The 22653-nt window shown below is 44.2% G+C and overlaps 1 protein-coding gene across 2 annotated transcripts in view; it reads left to right on the top strand.

Annotated features, from left to right (window-relative positions):
• The window catches only part of AFAP1 (actin filament associated protein 1), a 51309-nt gene extending 46925 nt beyond the window's left edge, over positions 1-4384 (top strand). For both annotated transcript variants that reach the window (XM_054391538.1, XM_054391537.1), the window contains one exon: positions 4358-4384. In XM_054391538.1, the coding sequence (XP_054247513.1) occupies positions 4358-4384 (27 nt within the window). The remainder of the gene's footprint in view (positions 1-4357) is intronic.
• The last annotated feature ends 18269 nt before the right edge of the window (positions 4385-22653 follow it).

Genomic DNA, 22653 nt, shown 5'->3' with positions numbered 1-22653 from the left:
AGGTAAATGGTCTGTGGTGTAGACAGCCCTACACTAACTCTGTGTAGTAGAGAAGTGTTGTAGCGAGTGTTCCAAAACACCATCAGATTGGCTCTGATCTTTGCCAGTTGTTGCAAGAACAGAATAGTAAATTATCATAACTGACACCGTGTTGTGCAAGTAGCTACTCTTAAGGTGCACTTACTTTGAGGAGAAAGTCAAATCATCTAATTTAGTCTGACAAGTACCAGGCTGAAGTTTGCAGACCTCTTGCATTGGTGTAGTTTTGTCATTGTTGTGCTTTAGCTCAATGGGACTTGCACAGCCATTCTCCTGGGCTGAAGTTATTAGCACCAGGAGCCTGTGGGCAGTATGGAACCAAGAGTGACGGTCATCCCAGCCTCTTACTGAGGTAGTAGTTCACTGTAGTGATTGCAGACTTTTGTCTTTTGTGCAGTCCATTTCTTTTTCAAAAGCAATGAAGCATTCTGTCCAGGGATGTTTTGAGTACCTGTTGTGACGTAGCTTCATTGACCATAAACATGTGCAGTGTCTGAGCACTTGACACCTAAATACAGGAGATATACAGAAAAAACTTCATCCCAACAGATGCTTCAGTTTTCTGGCACATCCTTAATCTTTTCATTTCCTCCCCTTCAGCCCCTTGAACATTGCACAGGACGTGAATTACCTTCTACACGCTACGTGAGAGCTTTCTCACCCTTCATCTGCCACCCTCTCTTCTGTCCATGGACATCAGCCTCTCTTTCTGCCAGTTAGCTTGATTCATGACATTCAACTAAGAAGAATTAAATTCAGGATAATAGGTTTCAGTTCTGTTTAACTTGGAAGCTTGCTGCTTGTAGGGTTAATGGTTGGACTCAGTAATCTTGAAGGTCTTTTCCAGCCTGAGTGAGTCAAAGATTGTGTTTCAGACCCGAGCAAGGATTCCTGTGCTCTAAAGCTTATCTTTGTATTCCAATTACAGCCTAATTTGTCTCATAAAGATACCATCTCTTAACTACAGGCTGTGCCTGTTAGCACACCATTACTCAGGGAGTGTGGTCTAGCAGAGCCCTTACAGAAGGGAGTGTGGATTTGTGCTGGGACAGGCACATTAAAGCCAGCTGTCTAATCTTTACAGCTGGAGAAACCACAGCCCTGTAACAACCTAAACATCTTTGGTGTCAAGAATCCCTTCCAGCTCAGCTGTAGCACATTTTGGATGCTCAGCCCATACCATAGAGGAAAGCCCCTGCTGTGTTGTGGATGGCATGAGCTTGGTCAGGCCCTTTCACAGAGGAATCTTGACTCTAAGATTAGGCTAATCCAAAAGGATGTGGAGCTACTCAGCATATTTACCATCCTGGGAAAAACAACTCCCAAGTATCCAATTCAGCTTGAACAGCTTTTTAGCTTTTTTTTTTTTTTTTTTTTTCCCTAAAACCTCCTGCACTAAATATTGAGTGAAATTTTGCTGAATTGGATATTGCAGCCCAAGCTGTACTCAGCAAGAAGCTGCAGCCAAAGCCTGCCAGCAGGCATGCATCTGCAGCACAGCCTGCTTTCAGAGGGGGGACTTTGGCTTTCCATTCGTATGGCCTTCTGCCAGTTACAAGGGAGCCCCAGCCCTGCAGGTGTGACTAAGGAAAAGGCATCACATCTGAGTACCCCAGAGCAGGCCTTGGCTCTCCAGGCATGGGTGTCAGTACAGTCCATGGGAATGAAACAGATTTCATGTCTGTGCCTGTGCTTGCATCTTCAGCAACTGGCAAACCTCCCAGTGGTGAGGGAGTTCTCTAAGCTTTCCAAATGTTAAGAGGTAGAGTTTTTTTTTTTTCTTTTTTTCCCCCAGTTTGCATTTGAATACAGTTGGAGGGGAGGCCAGGCACCAGAGACTGCAGGTCTGGGAGCTGCTTCTCTAAAAATCTCTCCCCTCAGGTGCCCTGACATAAGAATATAACTGTCTGAAGGGTGGAGGGCATGAGGGTGGGGCTGAGCTCTTCACATTGGTGCCCAGTGACAGGACAAGGGACAGCAAGTACAAACCAGGAGGTTTCACTTGAACTTAAGGAGAAACCTCTTTAGTTTGAGGGTGCTGGAGGCCTGGAGCAGGCTCCCCAGAGAGACTGTAGAGTCTCCTGCTCTGGTGCCATTCCAACCCCACCTGGGCATTGTGAGCCTGGGCAAGCTGCTGTGGGTGGCCCTGCTTTAGCAGGGGTTTGGACTGGATGATCTCCAGAGGTGCCTTCCACCCTCCCCACTGCTGGGATTCTGTGAGAAGGAAAGAGGGAGAGTGAAGGAAGAGGATCTGGTGTTAAATCTGAGAAGGAGCAGTGTGTGGGGACAAGGGGTTTAGGGCAGGCACTGCTGACACACATCTGCATACATCTATTTTTAATTTTCTCTATGTAACACATGCTTTTGATTATTTGAGAAAGCAATCACACATTTTTAACAAGGCAGAAGGCATTTTAATTGTGATTTTGTTAATCTCTCCTTGGCTGGAAATGGAGACTGTATTAAAATGTGGAAACCAATATTCTGCATTAATATGGCTTGAGAAGTGGTCCAAGTACCCTTGCTGCACCAGAACAACAGTTACTGAAACACTGCACATTTCAAATGAATTTCTAGACCCAAGTCGTGCAGCAAGGAGACTGCAAAGATTATTTCTGGTTTGTTTTCCAAACTGGTGGAATGGTGAATGTCAACAGCTTACATTTTGCTTCTGTTCTGGGACTGGAGAGGAAAAAGAACTCTGCCAGCTTCCTATCATGCTGTCCGTGTTGACTTAAACATTGGTGTGAACCTGCTGGAGAAACAAAAACAATGAAAAACTTCCTTGTGCACCTGCAAAAGAAGCTACTGCCTTCAAGGCTTACTTAGCATATGAAAAATTCTCCTCCAAGCTGCTTATCCAAGGACTTCCTCTGGTAGCATATAGACAGGGAATGTACATTTGACAGCCTTTTGAAAGCAGTCCGGCTTCTCCCAGTACTGTGGTTTAAGTTTAGGTGTACCCTAATCTGCTGTGTAATACTGAATATTTACATTTCCTTTTACTAAAAGCACCATCTCAATTAAGGGAACAAAAACCCTACAAGATTAAAACAAAAAAGTATTGTCTACCTGCTTTAAACCCAAGATTTCTTTTTTCTTACGTTGCTAAAACTGCCATCAGCTGTGACCTTTACATTTGCTTTACAATGGTTGAAGAAGTGTCATGGTCATGGCAGCTGTTTAGCCCAATTAATGCTCTTCCTGCAGCAGAAACAGATATTTACATGCATAAGAACTCTGAAACGTTCTGGAATGAGAGTTAAACTCAGGAATTCAGGGTGGAAGCCAAGACAGCAAGCTGCTTGCAGAGTAGATGGGTGGGAGAGGAATCTGTAGACTTCAGTCCCTGGCTAAGAACAGCTGGGCAGCTGCTCCATGGGGATTACTTCAGCCAGAGGCCAACTCCTTCATACCTTCGTTAGCTTCTGATCACTGCAAGGGTGTGATTCAAGGAGTAGGTACAGTGTGGATGTCCAGAGCTGAGCCCATCCCTCTTCAGCTCACATGGCCTGTTAGGAAATGCTGTAGGTGTCCCTCAGTAGCCACAAGTTTGATTTACCTCTGTGTTCAGCTGCAGCAATCTCATGCCTTTCACATTTGTAGCAGAACCAACAGAAACAGCTTGCTCTGGGACATGGATGAAGGCATCACAGATTCTGTGCTTTGCTGGGGCTTGCAGCTGTCATTACCCTCAGCTGACAGGTGGGGAACCTGAGGCACAGACAGGCAAAGTGATATCTTCTTTAACTTGCTGAGCAATAGCTCAGCTTGGATTACAGGAAACAAATGCAATGTAAACTTGTCAGACACACTCACAGCAAAGTAGTTTCTCCTTAAGTTCAAGTGAAACCTCCTGGGTTCTAGTTTGTACCCACTGTCCTGTCACTGGGCACCACTGAGAAGAGCCCAGCCTCATCTTCATGACCTCCACCCCTTTGATATGTATACCTTGAGAAGATCCCTTCTCAGGCTGCCCTTTTCCAGGCTAAAGAGCCTAATGGGCCTCTGCCTTACTCACCTGCAGCTGAGTGCTTTGCTCCAGCAGCAGCAGCCCATGCAGAAATCCAGCAGAGCTTATTGCAGTGCAGCAGAAAGCAAAGCTGCTGGAGTGCAGTGGTGGAGCAACAGGCACTATCAGGACATACTTGTTAGCATTCCCTAACTAATTTGTGGGCAGCAGACTGGATCCAGCAGAGTTAATGGAAAAACTGTTGCTGACCTCAGCTGGCTGTGGCTCAGCAGATCTGATGACACCAGTGAAACAAGCTGACTTCTCTAGCATTTTCCATCTCTTTCTTTTTCTTCCCCTTTCCAGGAATGGGAGATGAAAAATGGAACATAAGTATAGCAAAACCTCTCACTTTCCATAAAGGCCTTACCTACTATGGACCAAGACATAGGCTGCAAGAGACTCATCTAAAGGTGGTATCCAGTGGTACAAGAGAAGAGGTTCTAGGATTGTGTTATGTTAAAGGTAGCTTGGCGCTGTCCTGCCCCTGTTCCCTGGACTTATTGCTGTGTAGCTACGTGTGCCCCTTCTTGTTAGCTGTAACTAGTTCTGACTTCCCTGCTAAAGAAAATGAACACCAAAAAAAAAAAAAAAACCCAAAAAAAACAAACACCACCCAAACCAGCCATAGTAATGAAAAAGGAGCATAAAGTCACAGCTGAAATGTTGCTCTGCTGAAACGTCACGGACCAGCAACGTTCATTATCTCACCTCAGATGGCCTGACACCACTGAAGACTAGTGCACCAAGACTGATGAGAAATCATCTCCTTCCAGGTTCAGAACTGACGTCTGAGGGCTGGCTGAAGCTCCTGCTCATCATTTGACACTTTGCTGTTGGCCTCTCATGTGGCAAAGCTGCAGAAATGCCTCCACGGAATTGGCGTGGCCTGCTTGGCCAGGAAGGCAGGAGCTCATCAGTGCCACTGTCCTCTATGCTGGGGTGGGAGCTGGGATGAGACAAGGCAGCTGTCAGCATTGGTTTGGATCCTTTTTAGACAGAGGCTTTTGTCACTGAGAGACACAAAGCTTGGGGGAGAAAAAGAAAATGCATTTTTAGTCTTTCTCTTGATTGCTGTTGCAGAGCACCAGTCATTTTCAGAGGTCATATTGGTGAGCTATGACCTGTTGCTGATTGTTTGTTTGTTTTTTTGTTTTTAAAAGGCAACTTGGTATTTTTAGAGACTGCTTCTTTTCTCTGCTTTTTTTGAAAAAGAAAAAACTTCACAGCAATCACTCCTCAGCAGATAGCAGCAACTCAGAACAGCTCATGCAGTCTTGTCCTGTTTGGTTAGAATATGGTATCGTTAAACTTGAGTTAGAGAACACTGCTGTAACTTAGTTTCCTTCATCTTTTCATACCTCAGCTAATATTTTTGAGGAAGGTGGACTGAAAAGATAAGGATGATTGACAGACTTTTTTTTTAATATAAATTTTACAGAGAATTTGGGGATTTTCTTAGGAGTCTATTTCTGTTTACTAGGAAAGGGTGTCTTGCATTTTATAGTCTGTAAAATGATAGAGGTAAGTCTGTTCTTTGTCTCTGTGTCACTCCTGAGAACTTACATACAGTAAATTGCCAACTAAAGTCCTTCAAAAACTCAAGATTGGCTTAAAAAAATAATCAGGGGAGGGGGTAAATATATATATAATGAGTTGGGTTCTTTTAATGTTTTCTCTGTGTTTTTTAAGCCTTTGGAGAGCCTTCAATCACATTCTCAAGATTCTTTTTTTCCTCCTCAACTAGATCTAGAAAATTGCTTTAATTACAAAAAAAAAATAATCAAGTACTGCTACTTGTATTTTGAAATAATCACAGATCTGAGGGCTGGAGTCTTGATAATTAGTTAAGACTTACAATTAAAACCACAGAAGTTGGCAAGACAGCAGTTACCAAGGATCACATCGCTTCACGGCCCAGCCTGCAGTTTATCTCTTACCTTTAGGAATAGGTGCGTGGCTCCTGAAGGATACACTGGGATTCCTAGCTGAGCTGGATGCCAGAGCACTTCCTGCAGGAGCTGAGGGGATTTGTAGGCACAGAGCTCTCAGAAAGAGCTGCTAGGACACAGGACTGTGTCCTGTTTCCAGGTGCAGTTAGTGCCAGGGTTCCCATTGTCCTTAGCAGAGTAGAAATGCAGCCCAGCAAAGATTGCTTCTTGGGACTGTGCTTTGTACAAAGTCCTGCAGGCACACAGATGCAGGAGGGAAGCAAGTGTCAGTGTGGTTTTCACTGAAAACAGGATTTTTTAATACAATTTTAAGTCATCTGCTTACTTACTAACTCTCTTAAGTAGAGGGCACATCCCATACTGTATAGACTTATAGACTAAACAGTATCAAGTTCCCATAAAATTTTAGCAGAAACAAATTTGGAGCAAAAGTTAAGTTCATTTAGGCTTTTTATTTCAAATTAAGTTATTTATTTGTATATTTCAATAAGTATTTAATTTATATCTGTACATATTTATGATGCAAATTAGCCTTCTAGTCAAGGTTTGCAATGGTGTAAACAGTTGCCATTAAGTGGTCCCGCACCAAGTAATGCAGAGTAGGCAAAAGCCAAGTCACTTTCCTTCTTGACCCAATAGATTTTTTTCCCATGGGGAAAAAAACCCCAAGACTAAACCAGGAATCCTTGGCAAGGCCATGTTGGCATTCATACCTGAGAGAGAAGTGTGGAAACGTGTGTCCAAGCAAGCAGAAATGGTGTGGTGCTGGGGCCGTGCACACAGCACCAGCCCTGGTGCCACAGCCTTCTGCTCCGACACAGAAGCACCTACAGCGCCTGCTGCAGCAGGGGCTGCTGGCAAAATGAAGCAATTTCCTTTCCTTCCTCCAGAAAAGGCTGCATAAAGCCACCAGCAGCTCACCTTCAACACCCCACAGACTAACTGCATGTCTAGTACTGACAACTGACATCAGCGATGTCTGCTTTGTAGAATGGCCAAGGACTGGAGAGGAGGAGAACAACAAACCCTTGGAAACCACCTCTCCAGCGACCACGTTTGGTGCTGCACAGTGCTTGATAAAAAGCAACAGGACTTTGTCTTTCCACCAGCTGCAGGCTGGGGAGCAGCAAGCAGAGTCAGCAACAGAGCAGCACAATTTTGGTTCTAAAGGAAACCTCCTGTTTGAAACCGTTCCTGTGTCTAATCAAATGGTAACTTTGTGCTTCCTCAAACTCCTGTTACTGTACTAGGTGCTTTTTTTTAATTGCTTTTTTTTATAGGTGATGCTTTTTTAACAAGAAACAATCATCACTTTGGGGGATCAAAGCTGTCTGTTGTTTTTTTGTTTTTTTCTAATGACATGATTGTGGCAATTTGATTTTTTTTCAATGACAATACTTCATTTAGTATCAACTTTTTTGTTGAAGACACTTTGACACAAATTGGCCCAGCCTGTATGTTGTAAGATAAAAGTTCTCATCTTAAGAATGTAATTATTTCCTTACTGTATTTTTTAAAAAAATGAAATCATATTTAAAAAAAAAGAAAAGGAAAAAAAAAAAAGAAGAAAACAACCAAAAAAACTCTTGTGGAAAAAAAAGCATGAAACATGAACAAAGGTCTTTTTTTTGTTTTATTTTTTTTATTGGATAGGTTGGCAGTGCCCATTATAACTGACTGTAAATAGAGTCTTGCTACTGTATTTCTCAAGGTATTTAAGTTTGTTGGGTTTTTTTATTTTTGACACACATTCATGGAAACTCCTGTATAAAAAAAAAAGAAAAAAAAATCCAAACTAGACCCACCTTCAGCTGTGTGTCTCAAAAGCTTCAATTTAACTTTCTACCTTCCTAGTTTATTCTTCAGAAATTCTTGCAGAGCGTGAAAAAAAAAAAAAAACCAGACTGGCACCTGCTAGGTGTGACAGATCCAAGACCATTATTAATAAAGTTACCTGCCAAAAAAATAAGAAGTAGCTGTGGTGTTGTGTCTCGGTCCTCATCGGTGTCATCAGCAGCTGGCACCACAGCAGGACACCCTCAACAGCCATCCTCAGCCAAGTGCCCTCCTCCCCTGCCAGGGGCACAGGCTGCAACTGCTGTTTTCTTGGTAGGAAATCTGTCCCCACTTCACCGTGGTAGGAGATCTGTCCCCACTTCACCGTGGTAGGAGATCTGTCCCCACTTCACCGTGGTAGGAGATCTGTCCTCACTTCACCGTGGTAGGAAATCTGTCCCCACTTCACCGTGGTAGGAGATCTGTCCCCATTTCACCGTGGTAGGAGATCTGTCCCCATTTCACCTTGGTAGGAGATGCGTCCCCACTTCACTGTGGTAGGAGATCTGTCCCCACTTCACCTTGGTGGGAGATCTGTCCTCATTTTACCATGCAAGGACCTTTGGCAGCTTGAGCGCACTCTGAGGGCCATGGAAGATGGAAGCTCAGCACATGCAGGGCTCCTTAGCAGAAGTTCCTCCTGCTACAGCTCTATCTGCCTAGATGCCAAGCCCAGTAATAAATAATGTAAAATGTACATTACAAATTGCCTCTAAGAAATTAAGGTTGCTGAAAAATTTTGGAGCTAATTATCAGGCTACTTAATGACAAAGATAGGAGTTCCCTAGAGGGGACGGACAGGTGAGACTGACCACAAGTAAGCCAGGATTTCTCCCTGGTGCTTTTCTTACATTTAGCTCCCACTCCAGTTACACTAAAATTACTACAAATGTCATGCTTAAGCTGAATCATAGAATGGTCTGGGTTGCAAGGGACTGCCAAAGGTCCAACCCCCTCTGCAGTCAGCAGGGACATCCTCAACTAGATCAGGCTGCCCAAAGCCCTATCAAGCATCACTTTAAATATCTCCAGGGATGGGGCCAACCACCTCCCTGGGCAACCTGTTCCACTACCCTCATTGTAAAGAACTTGTTCCTCACATCCAATCTAAATCTGCTCTTCTCTAGTTTGAAGCTGTTGCCCCTCATTCTATCACTGCAGGCCTTTGCAAACAGTCCCTCTCCATCCTTCTTGTATGCCCCTTCAGGTACTGACAGGCTGCTATTAGGTCTCGCCACAACTTCCTCTTCTCCAGGCTGAACACCCCCAGCTCCCTCAGTCTGTCCTCATAGCAGAGGTGCTCCAACGCCATGATAATTTTCATGGCCCTCCTCCGGACCTTCTCCATCAAGTCCAAAATATATTTCTTTTACCCAACTCAGGGAAGCAGCAGGCAAACTGGTTCCCTTTCTGTACTCACAGCCTCCTCGACCTCAGGAGGAAAAGGTGGACAGCATTTGTAAAACGTGTCACGGTGGTAGAACTAAAAAGAATTGTCTGCCAAGGAGACTCAGTTGCTTGGGTGCTTAATCAAAGCTCAGAGCCCTTCAGTGCCTTTTGCAATTAAAAAAAAAAAACAAACAACCTTCACAGCAAAATAAATATTGGGGGGGAAAAAAAGTATTTCCCTAAAGAAAGAAAGAATGTCTGTAGAAAACATACAGATAGGACAAGTTGTATAAGAATAGATGTTCTATATATAAAAATATGCATTTAGAATAGTTGCACTTCACAATATAGAGCATTATTAGAACCTTAAGTTACTCAGGCTCCTGGCCTTAAAAAGCCTTGAAGAGGCTCTTTATGTGTAAGCCACATCTAATACTTTGTCTACCCACTGCATCCCAAAGACACCCAGTATGAAAGACCCCAACACCACCTACCTTACTCCACTGAGGTTTGTTCCTGCAGGTGGGCACTCATATATGCACTACTGCAGTGCTGTAATGTTGTTTTAATATATTTTCTTTTAATTGGTGCATCAGTTGAGCACCCTCAGCCCCCTCATTGAGAGTATTCAGCAAGAGGCTTTTAAAGGACTCCTGGTTAGCAAATGAACACTGGCCCCTGTGACACCATTTTTCAGATGGAGAGGGGAAAACATCAGGAAACAAGAATTTTACAATAAAAAAACAAAGGTGATGTCAGGGAAGAATTACTTAAGGTCATCAAACACAAAGCTACCAGCTCTGAACAGAAGAGTCCAGCTCCAGGGTGGGTAGAGGCTGGAAGTGCAGACTGGGTGTCCTCCTGTGCTCCCCATTTTCCTGCCACCCTGCTGCTGAGAAATGAAGCTGGTTTCTTCCATATTTAGTTCTCCCCACCAGCAGCTACAGAAGCCTCCTCCTATAAAACAAGATCAGATCCTTTTCAACTCATTTTTAAAGCAAGCATCTGTCTTAGGATCAAGACAATGCACTTTAATTCCTTCTAATTCCTATCTAATGTATTAGACAACTGAAATAATTCAATTACATCAAGAATATTCTTCTTCAGTAACCTCTCCTGGTGACAAGGAAATAATTTTTCTCTTTGATTTTGTGGAATTATAGCTCAGGAGAATTACAGCTGCATGGTCCTGAGTTGAACTTAAGTGAAAATCTTCATTCCTGGTTCCATTAATTTTAAAACAGACTGATAATTGCTGCCATTGAATTATTCCTCTGAATTATTACTTCTTTAACCTGTTTTTTAACATTTACCTCTGCTGCTGCTTTTTTTCTGGAGGTCAGCTCTTGGTGTGATGCTGTAATAGTCAGAGTGGATCCTTTTTATCACATTAAAATGAACCAAGCAACATTTTGTAGCATTTTGCTTCAGCCTTTGAAAACCAGGAGGGTCAGAGCACAGTAACATTTTCACCACAGCAGCTGGATTTATATGAAAGCAAAGCATCTTTTAAGGCATAAATCACAAAAAGAAGGAAAAAGGAAAAAAAAAAAAGGAAAAGAAATCAGGGCCTTAATGGAAAACAGAAAAAAAATATTGGCTGGTGTTTGTGACTCAGAAGTTTTATTATAGAGACATAATTTATGATGATGTTGAAACCAGGCTTCAAAATAGCACAGCAATTAATATGGCTTTGATGAGGACAGCAAAGGAAGCAGAATTGCAGTGAATATTCCCCCCCTCCCCCCCAATGGAAATTGGTTTGTGAAGGAGAATAGCCCTTCAGGTTAGGTATTAGCAACTTCCATTTGGTGCCTCATTTACGAGAACAACTCGTCCATGTCTGTCCTCACTCCTGCCCTTCCAGCTCAGGAACATTCCTCAGAATGATCTATTGGAACATCATTAAAAATTACAGACTTTAGGGCATCTTTTCATTTTGCTTTTGTTTGTATCCAAGCACTAAACCTGCAGAATGAGAGATCCAGCAGGCTGCTTACCTGTAAACGGCAGTTTAAAGTCTGAGCTACCCACACCACAGGATTGGAGAAACCTAAAATGACAACCATCCCAATGCTTTTCTAGCTGAGCTACTCGAGCAGGGAAAGCCTCAAGCTTCATTTCTGAGCCCAGCCTTACCTTTAGCATGACGTCCTGCAGGGTGGGACCATACACCCCATAGCACTGGGTCCTCTGGCTGCTGAGTCTTTCAGCAGGGACGATGAGAAAGCCTTGAATTAGGGCAGACTGAGAAAATGAGGTTTAAACTTAGAGTTTGGCCATTTTTCCTTCTGGCCCTCAAGGCAGACCCACCCCATGAATAAATAATCTGTTTGGTGTCCCATTAAAACCTCACTGCAGTCTATACAATTTCTGTGGCTAACAAAACCAGATCATGGTTTCTGTTGCTGCTTTGTCCCAGGATGAGCTTTAGAAACAATTCACAGCCTAGAACTCAGTAAGAATTCACAGGCTGAGCTGCCCTGCTAACCTGCAGTGCAGCTTACCTTCTCTGCAAACCACAAACTATTCCAGCCCCAAACCTCAGCTGAGCCAGCAGCAGCTCACCTCAACACCGTGAAGCAGGGAGGAATGTCCAAGCTGCAGGGATGCACAGCACACCCTGACTTCAGCAACCCAGTGACCTCCACAGAGCTCTTGCCAGGATCAGTAACAGCCAGGCTCCAAACCTTGCACACAGCCAGCTAAGGAGAGGTTTGGATTTGCATACCCCTCAATTTTGCAAGGAGGATGCAGATCCTGTACAGCACAGGCAACTCTTCAGGAGGACAGTGAGATAAAGACAAGACACTTAAAAGAGTAAGCAAGGAGCAAGTAGTATGTGAAGATACCAATGGAAAAGAATGGAATAAAGACATGGGAAGGGCAGAAGAACACACTTGGTTCTGTTTTTGGCCATCTCTTACAGGTAGATCAAGGTTAAACCTTGCTGGATTCTTTAATTCTAAAGCTAGATTGAAACATTCAGCCTTTCACCTGCAGTTGCAAGGCTTCAGTCTCACCACGGAGTGTCACTCTCCACCAATTCTACTGCAACAAATCCACTTGCTAGGGACACGGGGGAAAAGACTTTTCCCTGTTTTCCCTCGGAATGGAGCTGAGCTGCAGTACAGGAGGATGGAGTGGAGTGGCTGAAGTGGAGGAGGATGAAGCTGAGCAGTCAGCTGCTCGTGACCGAGCAGCGGCCAAACCATTTTCCCTCCACAAATCCCACCGAGTGCTTCACAAGAAAAACAAAAGCAAGCAATAGTTTAGAATCAAATTTTATTAAAGAAAAAACCTGTAGTGCAGGTTCTCAGACAAATGCATACCTTTGGATGCAGTGGAGTACACAGGAGTATACAGTAGTTTGCCTGCTACATGTTTGGAAGCTGAAAAGAGCCCACGATAAACTGTGCTGCACAGTTCATCACCACCAGTAAAAGCTGTCAGGAACTGGGTTGTGGATCACCAACAGAGAGTGGGGTTATGTGTGCACTACATATTGCACAAGACTTTTGATTAAGCTATTAATTGTGCAATTGGATCACAGTTAAGTGTTACATTAAGCATATTCAAACAAAGACCTGTGGGTTGCTGGGGTTTTCCCTCAAAAACAGCACATCACTACAAAACTGCCATTAAATGTTACATATTTACAAAAATATACAAATTACACTTCCCCCTCCCCCCCATTTATGACAATGCACCACTTATGGATTTCTTTCCTTCTTCCTTTGAGCCCTGATACAAAGGAACCTGCTTAAGTCAAGTTCTCCTGACACAACAGTAGGAGAAGGCATGTTTGAACCAACATAGAATGTGCAAAAGCAGAAGAGGAGGACTGCATGGTCATGGATGGTATGGGCTATGGCATACTGATGATCACCAAGAGCCTTCACAGCATATGGATGATCATCTTTACATGGATTGGAAGGGTCCTGCGGTCAGAAAACTACTGCCAGAAACACAGTGTTAAGCATTTGCTGGTCACATCCTGGTCAAAGCAGCTGCAAGTGGTTCAGGACCAAAGTTCTGCCTGGGTTGTAATTAGCTTACATCTACCCAAAGTCCTCTTGTGCTAACCATGGGAATCAGAATTGCAGGTGAAAATCAGCTGGACCCCCAGGTGAGAAGGTATGCAGGGAGGTGACAACTGAGCACTTCCCTTCCCTAACACAGAGCCGGATCGACAAAGTCGGAACTGCACAGTCACAAATTAGAGGTTGGCCCTGCAATGCCAAAGAAATGTTCCATGTGGAGAGCAGGGCAGTGAAGAATGCTCTGGGAATCCTCACAAGAATTATGGCAGGTCTAGTTTTTATTTTGTTGGCTTTCATCCCTTTGCCAAGAGCTGTAGCTGTAATTAGCCAAGAAATAGTAGTCAGGCTTGGTTTAATTTCCAGTTTTTGTCTCCTTTTGTTCAGATGAGTAATGCCAACAAAATCTGCATGGTTTATCTGCCTGAATCTGCAATGATCTGGGACCCACCTGCGCTGAAAGAGCCCCAGATGCACTGTAAATGTGCCAGCATTCATCTTTTGCTCTTAAATGGAAAATTCTCCCATCCCAACTCTATTATCTCTCCAAATCTTCTTCCAGTACTTAGTCCAGGGCGAATTGATGTTCCTAGTGCATAAACGCAGCACAGTGGATACTCTGATAATTTTGTTTTGGTGAGGAAGGGTGGTAGCTGATGTCTCCTAAATCACACTTGCAATGCCCTAGGCTGATACTCTAAACCACCTCCCCTTTTGCAAAGAAACTTACCTATAGTTAGTGGAAAGGAAAATCACAGTAGCTACACATAGTTGTAAGAGCAAGTGACAAGCAAAGCACAAGAGTGGAAGCTTCTCCAAGTGCCCTGCCAACTCATCAAGATTCCCACCTCTTCCAATCTGCTCTTCCTCTGCCCTTTTTGTTTGGTTGAGGTTTTTTTTAGTATTTTTGTCTCAGCCACACAGAAGGGAATAAAAATTATTTAGTCCACTTTGGACATCCACTCAGCTTCCTGGCAGAACCACAAGCAGAGAAAGGCAACTCAGAAGAGGCTAGGATTGAGAGAGGGGAGAATTCAGCTTTCCTCCTCCATTTGATTACATTTCCCCTCCACAGTCTCCTGCACTGCAGCTAGCACAGCCCATGACTTACACCCAGGAGGAAATATATCATAGCTTGTCAGTGACAAATAAAGGAGCTGTACTCAGATGCCTGGTATGTACATGGAATAGAGGAACTCCGTGTTCTGAAAAATTAAGATTTCTAGTCACATGTTGCTGGTGTTTGCCCTTAGGAATACTCTACCAACTCATTCATACTCTCTAAACACTATAAAATTAGAGCCCATGGAGGGATTCTAGCAAATGACAATTTCTCAGTACAAATCCAAGACATAGACCTTATAAAATCATTCTTTCCCTTGCCAGCTAGCTCAGTGCTGTGCCATGGAGGGATGCCATCAGCAAATGCTCTGTAATCATTTCAGAAGTAACCCCACACTGGAGCTACCTCTGCAGAGCACAGAGCTCCCAGGATGCAGTCTCTTCTCCATGCACCTCAGCTGGGATGTGGCTCTAAGTCAGATCCCTCCTAAACTGTAGGCAGAGCAGCTGATAATGCCACATGCTGCTGGTGCTGCACCAGTTCAGCCTCATGGGTTAAAGCCTCTGTGCCCAACCAGCAGAACTGAAAAGAGTTGCCACTACAAATTCAAGTAAGCTCCAAGCATTAAGCAAAGCAAACTCCCCAACTCATGGCAACATCACACACTGCTAACACCAACTTTCTCTTCCTTCCCTTGTCCTGTTCAGACTTGTGCTCTCCTCCCTCCTGCATCTGTCCCACATACACTCCCTCTCCAGAACAGCCTCTACCCTTCAAAGACACCACTGAGCTTTTCAATTATCTTATTCCCATCAACTTCTCCAACAAGAAGGTTCTGCCAAATCTCTCTCTGGTGGCTTTGCTTAAACTCATATTGTGTGGAACTTGAAAGCAAGCCACTTGCTTTTGCCCCTAGGAAATGCTGCATCTACACCCATCCCACAAACCTGACAAGTGAAATTGCTCCCGAGAGGGGTGACCACTCCCTCCTGCTCCTCTATTAGCAAAGGACCCTCTTATCCTGACCTGCTCTTCAGCTCCAGGTAGTCACAGTTACCTGAAAAGGCTCTGTACTTTGGCCTCAGCATTTCACAGAATCATAGAATTTGTCAGGGTTGGAAGGGACCTCAAGGATCATCCAGTTCCAATCCCCCTGCCATGGGCAGGGACACCTCACACTAGAGCAGGTTGCTCACAGCCACATCCAGCCTGGCCTTAAAAACCTCCAGGGATGAGGCTTCTACTATCTCCCTGGGCAACCTATTCCATTGTCTGACCACCCTCATGGTGAAGACCTTCTTCCTAACATCCAACCTGAATCTACCCACTGCAGGTTTGCTCCATCCCCCCTAGTCCTATCACTACCTGACATCCCACATTACAACACAAACACATCACAATGCTGCCCAGCCTTGCTGCAGTTGTTTGGCTGACAGATTGAAGGCAGGTACCACCTTACTGAGCTCCAGCAAACTCATGCAGCCACCATGTCTCACCCCTACAACCCAAAATGAGGCAGAATGAGGTGTTTGGAGATAATGGGCACAGCTGTCTGTCAAATGTATATTTTCCACTCCAGACCGACAAGGTTAATACATACAGAATCCTAGAATCATTTCACTTGGAAAGGATCTCTAAAATCATCAAGTCCAACTGTCAAGCCAACACCACCATGGCCATTAAACCATGTCCCACAGTGCCAAATCCACACATTTCATGAACACCTCCAGGGATGGTGACTCCACCATCTCCCTGGGCAGCCTGTTCCAACGCCTGACCACTCTTGCAGCAAAGAATTTTTTCCTAATATCCAACCCAAACCTCCTTTGGTGCAACTTGAGGCCACTTCCTCTCACTATTTATTGCTTGGGAGAAGAGACCAACACCCAGCTTGCTCCAACCTCCTCTCAGGTAGCTGTAGAGAGTAAATACATAGAACACATCACATGTGGATGAGAGAGGAAAATGCCAGGTTATTATTATTTATTTTCATCTTCATCTCAGACTAGAATTATGTGCTCTGGGACAAGAAGCTGAGAGGAGTCCTGGCAAGGCAAAAGGGAAGAGTTCCAGAAAGATTTAGAGAAAAGGAGAGCCAAAATTTAAAGTGAAAGGATTAAAACAACTGGAAGTGGGAAAGAGACAGGAAGGATCAACTGCAGTGAGACACAAGGGAACTACATCTACCCAGACAAGACAGAAGAACTTGGAGGGGAGACAGGGACAGGGAGGAGATCATGTTGTCACTCAGGACACAGTAGGGTGCACATCCGAATAGAAACAGAACATAAAGCACAACAAAACTCAAGGAAGAAGAATGTGGACTGTAGAGAGCTGTCATCAGCAGGGGCAGGCAGGCAAGGCAAAGCAACACACAGGCAGTAATAAAAAAAGAACAAAATGGCAAAAAAAGGAGTAGGGCAAGAAGCAAGGAGAAACAGAAGAGAATTAGAAGTCAGACAGTTTTGTCTATGAAGTGTCAACAACTGCTTAGCAAAAGGTTGGAAGCACCAAATGATGCAGGTTAGCCCTCTGAAAAGTTCAGCACCTCCAAAGATTTACCTCGATGAGAGGAGGGTGCTCACAAGCAAAGGGAGCCAGGGAGCTGGGCATCTTCCTCTGAACCTTTTAAATGCCCATCTGTGAATCTGGGACCTGTAAGTGGTGTATTAAAATTTTCTCCTTTAGAGTAGTCTCAGCATTTGAAAGCTGCCTGCGTGCATGGTACTGATGCCTGGGGTGTACACATCTTCTGCACAGCCCTACCTCGTCATAAACCATAACAAGGATGGCTCAGAAAAGAGTGGATACAAGTCTGCTGTTTTCCTATCTGAGCTGTTCTCATGAATTCTTCACCATTCCAGTAACATTTCCTTTTTAAACTGTTTTAATTAACAAGCAAATGGTGTGAATTCAGACTTTTTCAAAAAAGGAGAAGAAGTTGTTTTTTTGCCCTCTGGGCTGCAAGTGGAGACACTGTCAAGTAAGAGCTAAACATAAGTATCAAAAGCTGGCTAAAATTAGCAACAAACAGCCCAGAAATATGACATGCTAAGGAAGTTATTTGGAATGCCTGGGCTTCCTGGTGATGAATATACTCATTATGCCATTAAAAGAGTGCAACAAAGGCAGATTGCTGAAGCAGTGCCAAGTACTGCTGCATGTATTATTGCTGCCCAGCAGGGCTTTATGTTCCCTGTATTGCAACAAATCAGTGGAAAATATGCAGATTCTCCAGAAACTCAGAATTCAAGGCCCATCCATAAAGCTCAGGGTTTGTGCAACGCTTTCAAGAGTTGCAAGGAAATAGTTTTGAAGGTAATTACTTGTGTAAGGGAAAGAATCCACTTCTTTTTTTCAGGGCTAGTAAATGTCACTCCTAAAAGAAAATCAATCTTGAAGAAGAGAGAGAGGAAGGGTGTGTAATTGAGAACATGGATGGTTAGAGATACTCTTTAGAAAAGTATTTTAATACAAACCATCACAGCTCTGAGATAAGGATTTTGCTCACGTAGCTGTACCAGAGCACTTCAGAGTGTGTGTTTCTAAGCCTTCCAGTATTTCTGGTCTTATTTACTGTCTTCCAGAAGACCATCTCAGCTAGCAGCACATTAACCAACTCCAAACAGTAATTCTGACAAGCTTCACAGAAGGAAAAAGAGATGAAGAGAACGAAAATCCTTCATTTGGTCACACATGGCTCCACAATTTCTATTTTACCTAATTTGCTACTCCATTTAACAGGAGGGAAAGGCCAGGGCTGAGGACCTAAAGCAATCAGATCTCACATATTAAAAATCATTTGAAAGTCACTTGCTGCATGTAGCAGTTGCAGAGGGAAAATAAATTTTCCCAAAAGCTGTATTGAAGAGGGCTGCATTCTTCAGTCTTCACACCACCTGAATACCACCACAGCTCCTTCTTTCCCTGATGGGATATATAAACCCTCTGCTCTATGCAGCATGCTTGAAAAGAAAGGAAAAAGGAAAACTCTGTCCACACAATATTCTCATTCAGGTTTGGCCTTTTCTAGGCTATCTCAATGCTGAGAAATCCTTCTGAGGCTGCAGAAAGAGCTGGAGGAGAAGGTACCGAGGTGATCAGTCCGGCAGAAGGGCTGATGCAGGAAAGAAGATTAAAAACTTAAGAGTACACAGCTTGACATTTCCCAAAGACTGCAGGGTTAGGCTTTCCATTCTGAAAGCTAACTGGAATCTGAGTTAATTCACAATTTGTCACGTTGGTGATTATAGTCTGAACACGAATGCAAACCATGACATACGTAGCCATGGGAGGAATAAACCTGCGTCCTAATGGCACCGAGAGGGATAACACAGAAACACTGAAAGGAAATAAGGAACATGAAAATACAGACTTGGCATTAGGAAAATGGTCTGAGCAGATCCTTTAACTACTTCTAAGCACTTAAATGCTGTTCTACTGGAAGATTTAGAAAGCCCTTCTCAGACTGGTAAGATTTAGGCTAAATGCCAGTCTCGTAAAGAAAGCTGCAGAAGCAGTGTGCAACTGGGACTAGAGCAGAGACAACGAGCCAGGAAGCATCTCTTTGGGTGGACTTTGACACAACATAATTTTGCAACTCAAAGATCAATATTTATATAAAGGTAAATGCTTATAAATTTCTTCCTGGTGGAGAGCCAGTTTGCCAGGAGAAATGCACGCTTACTTTACTCCAAAGCTCTGAACTAAAACTGAAGATGGGAATAAAACAGCAGTATCAATCAATATGCAAGAACAGCTCCAACTGGCAGGGACTATGCAATGAAATAAAAATTTTAGTCTTCTCTTTTCCTCCCAAGTCTCATTAATGAAAAATTACATAACATTGCTTCATAGGAAGCAGGAAAAACCTGTGACTGAAATTGTCACTGACTCTCTAAACTTAGCAACCTTATATTTGACTTGAAGCAACACTTGAAATTCAAAATTTATCAGAACCACTAGTGCACCATGAAAAAGTTACTGCAGACAAATGCATGCATTTAACTTCTTCAACAATAAACATCTCCCACATTTCTTTGTGGAAGGAGGATGGCAATCACTACACATCCCTTCTGCTGACCTCCATAAGAGAGACAGTAGGCAGCAGCAGTATGCCCACTAAAGGAATGCATCCAGCTGGGTTTTGAAAGTCTCCAGAGAAGGAGGCTCCACAACCCTCCTGGGCAGCCTGCTCCAGGGCTCCAGCACCCTCACGGTAAAGAAGTTTCTCCTCATCTTGAGGTGAAATCTTCTACTTTCAAGCTTGTACCTGTTGTTCCTTGTCTTATTACTGTGCACCACCCAGAAGAGCCTGACCTCCTCCACTTGACACTCACCTCTCAGATATTTATACACCTTGATCAGATCCTCTCTCAGTCTTCTCTTCTGCAGACTAAACAGCCCCAGGGCTCTCAGTCTCTGTTCCCAGGGAAGATGCTCAAGTCCCCTAATCATCCTCGTGGCTCTCCATTGGATTCTCTCCAGTAGGTCTCTGTCTCTCTTGAACCTCATGGGACCTAAAGCACAGCTCACCATCTGCTCTGCACTAGGAACTACTAATGGCAAAGAATTTGAAATAATTTATGCTCACCAAATTATTTCATTATGAAGATGCTGAACAAACAGCAATTAATTTAGCCTCACAATACCCCTGTGAGGTAGCTAATTTCTATCACCCTCATTTTACAGGTGGGGAAACTGAGGCACATACAGGTTAAGTAACTTGCCCAAAGTCCGGTACAGAATCCAACCCAGGTACCTGACACCCACCTTATGCTTCTTAGCCATCACCTCACCCTTCCTCACTAATACATTGAACTGGAACATGACAAATTCAGGAGATGTTTGTGCATGTGTGACTACATACAGGAACAGCTCAGTGCTGCTGTAGACCTGTATCAGGCTTTTAGACAGATAAAAGATAAAGTGCTAAGGTGTCATGGACGTAGGTCAAGAAATTTGAAGCCCAGCACTAGTGAGACTTTTAACTTAAAAATAAACCAAGACATCAGGAACAGGAACATGGCAATGGGATTGTCTCAGTTGTAAAATCATTCATTTTAAAGCTATTCTTGCCAGGCTTCCTTATTATCTGCTGTGTAGTGTAAATACATTTTCAGCAACACTGACATCTCCTTAGAAAACAGTGGGTTTAAGACATGACAAACCAACCTCCCGGGAGTGCTGCATGAATCAAATTAATAAGCATCAAAACCCATGATTCCAGGCACTGTGTTGTGCTGAGTGTTAATTAGAGTAGCAAGCAGTTAAATATTCTGCAGTGACCCAAAAGAGCCCTGTTAGAGAGACACATCCCTGCACTGAACACAGAAAAGCAGCTGTTAAAGCACAAGGTACTCCTGACCTGGTTCCAGCAGTGCCCTTTGTCCATCAGATGAACCATGGCAGAACAATCTCAAGCTAGAGCTTCCACCCCACCCCTTGTTCATGAGGCTGAGTGCCACCACTCGCTCACTCTACACAAAAAAACCACCTCAGAGTTATCCCACAGGAACAAGTGAGCTGCTTGCAATACCACTGCATTCCCTGCTCTAGCTCACTTCCACTAGAAAAAGCATAAAGAGCTGGTGAGGAGGGAAAGCCTCTGGTGCAACAGTCCCAAGAACTTGCAATGCACAGCATGTTCTGTATTTGCAGCTCTCCTCAAGAACCCCAGGCTCAGAGAGGTGCAAACCCCTGGATTTCTCCCCTGTCTGGCAGACAACAGGCAGCTAGAGCACTGCTGCTCTGCAAATGAGCTTGCACAGCACTTGACAACCACAGATGGAGTCATTTTAGCACAAGTTTTGATATTATTTTCCTGAACAGTTTGCAACTGCTTTTCAGAAGCCTCACTTTACCTTTCCCAACTAGGTCCTTACATGGAATTTATAATCTAGATTTTCTTGTGCTTTACACACACACACATCCTGTGTGGGGTTTGTGAGAGCCTACAGTACTGCACCCAATTACCACACCCCCCTCTGCTGCACTGGATGGCAGCATGCATGGGAGAATGACTCCAATGCACATGATCATTTAAAAGCAGTTTTTCGCTGGTTTACCAGCATTCAATATTTTCTGTTTGTTGATTCACAAAGATGTAGTTAGATACCTGTCTCCTCCTCAAGCAAGGTGGTGTGCGAGCTTGCCACTGGCATCAGTATGACATTCAGTGAGCAAAGAGCTCTTTATTCTCTGTCAAAGGCAAGAAGTGATTCTATGCTTTCTGAGAGAAGCCTCCTAACCCCAGGCAGCTGTGACACAGGACGTCAGCTGTCTGAACTCATCACAATGCTGTCCGTTTCCCACATGGTTCCATAAACCACTAGGAAATGGCCAACAGGATGTGTGTCCACTGCACTGCTGTTCCCTAGGGATGCAGAGGTGGGGACTAAGAAACTGACCCAAGTGACAGTTGGGATTAAGGAAGCCTTACTACAGGCAGCTCCTTCAGAAGCCCTCCCACCTTCCCTGCAGGAAGAGAGGCCAGCAGTGGTAGGGACCGAGTGACACCCTGTGGTGATGGAAAGGCAACATGAACCCCTAAATCACAGCCCACCCTCCCCACTGGCCTCCTTGGGCTGCCAAACCAACCCAAGTGGAAAAGGTCAGGCCAGAGTTTGCCCACCCTGCCCACAAGGGCAAGCATCCAGGGTAAATCCCAAGGACGGATGTGGGTGGGCAGAGGGGGGCAATGGGCAGCCCAGCCCAGCCCTGCCCTGCCCTGCCTGGAGGAGAGCCTTGACCTACCCAGCACTGCCCTCCTGACAGCAATCTTAGAACAATCACCATGTAGAGAAACAGCCTTGGAGGAGGCATTTTCATTCTCTGGAAAAGTTAAGGAGAGGCAGGCCACCAGCAAGGGACCTTTACAGCATAACTCATCCAGCAGCTGCCATCGGCCTGGAGCTGCTGGCTCAGGGGACAGGAGGAGAGCGAGTGAAACAACTGTCCACAAGTGAAGGCACCTGGTCTGGAAAGAGCATCAAGCTGGTGGTTTTGTTTGACAAGGGGCAGGACTGGGGCAGATACTGGTGCTGATGGTTTGTCAGGACTTGCTACACATACAAGAGCATTATCCTATATTATAAGATACCTTAATTACCACTTAAATCCACAGAAGGGCCTAAGCCTAAATTCATTAGATTGTCTTACACATGTTTAAGTTAAGAGCTTATATGGACCAGGAGTGCATTTGTCTCCTTGCTCAGTCCTCTCCCAGCACAGAAAGACTTGGCCTCCTAAAAATATGTCACTGTGATCAACCAACCATCTGTTCTGGTCTAGTCACTTGTGTAAAAATCACCTTTTTTGGGC

Source organism: Indicator indicator, chromosome 23 (assembly GCF_027791375.1).
Source record: "Indicator indicator isolate 239-I01 chromosome 23, UM_Iind_1.1, whole genome shotgun sequence".
In the NCBI taxonomy this organism is placed as follows: domain Eukaryota; kingdom Metazoa; phylum Chordata; class Aves; order Piciformes; family Indicatoridae; genus Indicator; species Indicator indicator.
Note: the sequence above shows the minus strand (reverse complement) of the source record. Positions and strands in the feature narration are given on the sequence as shown.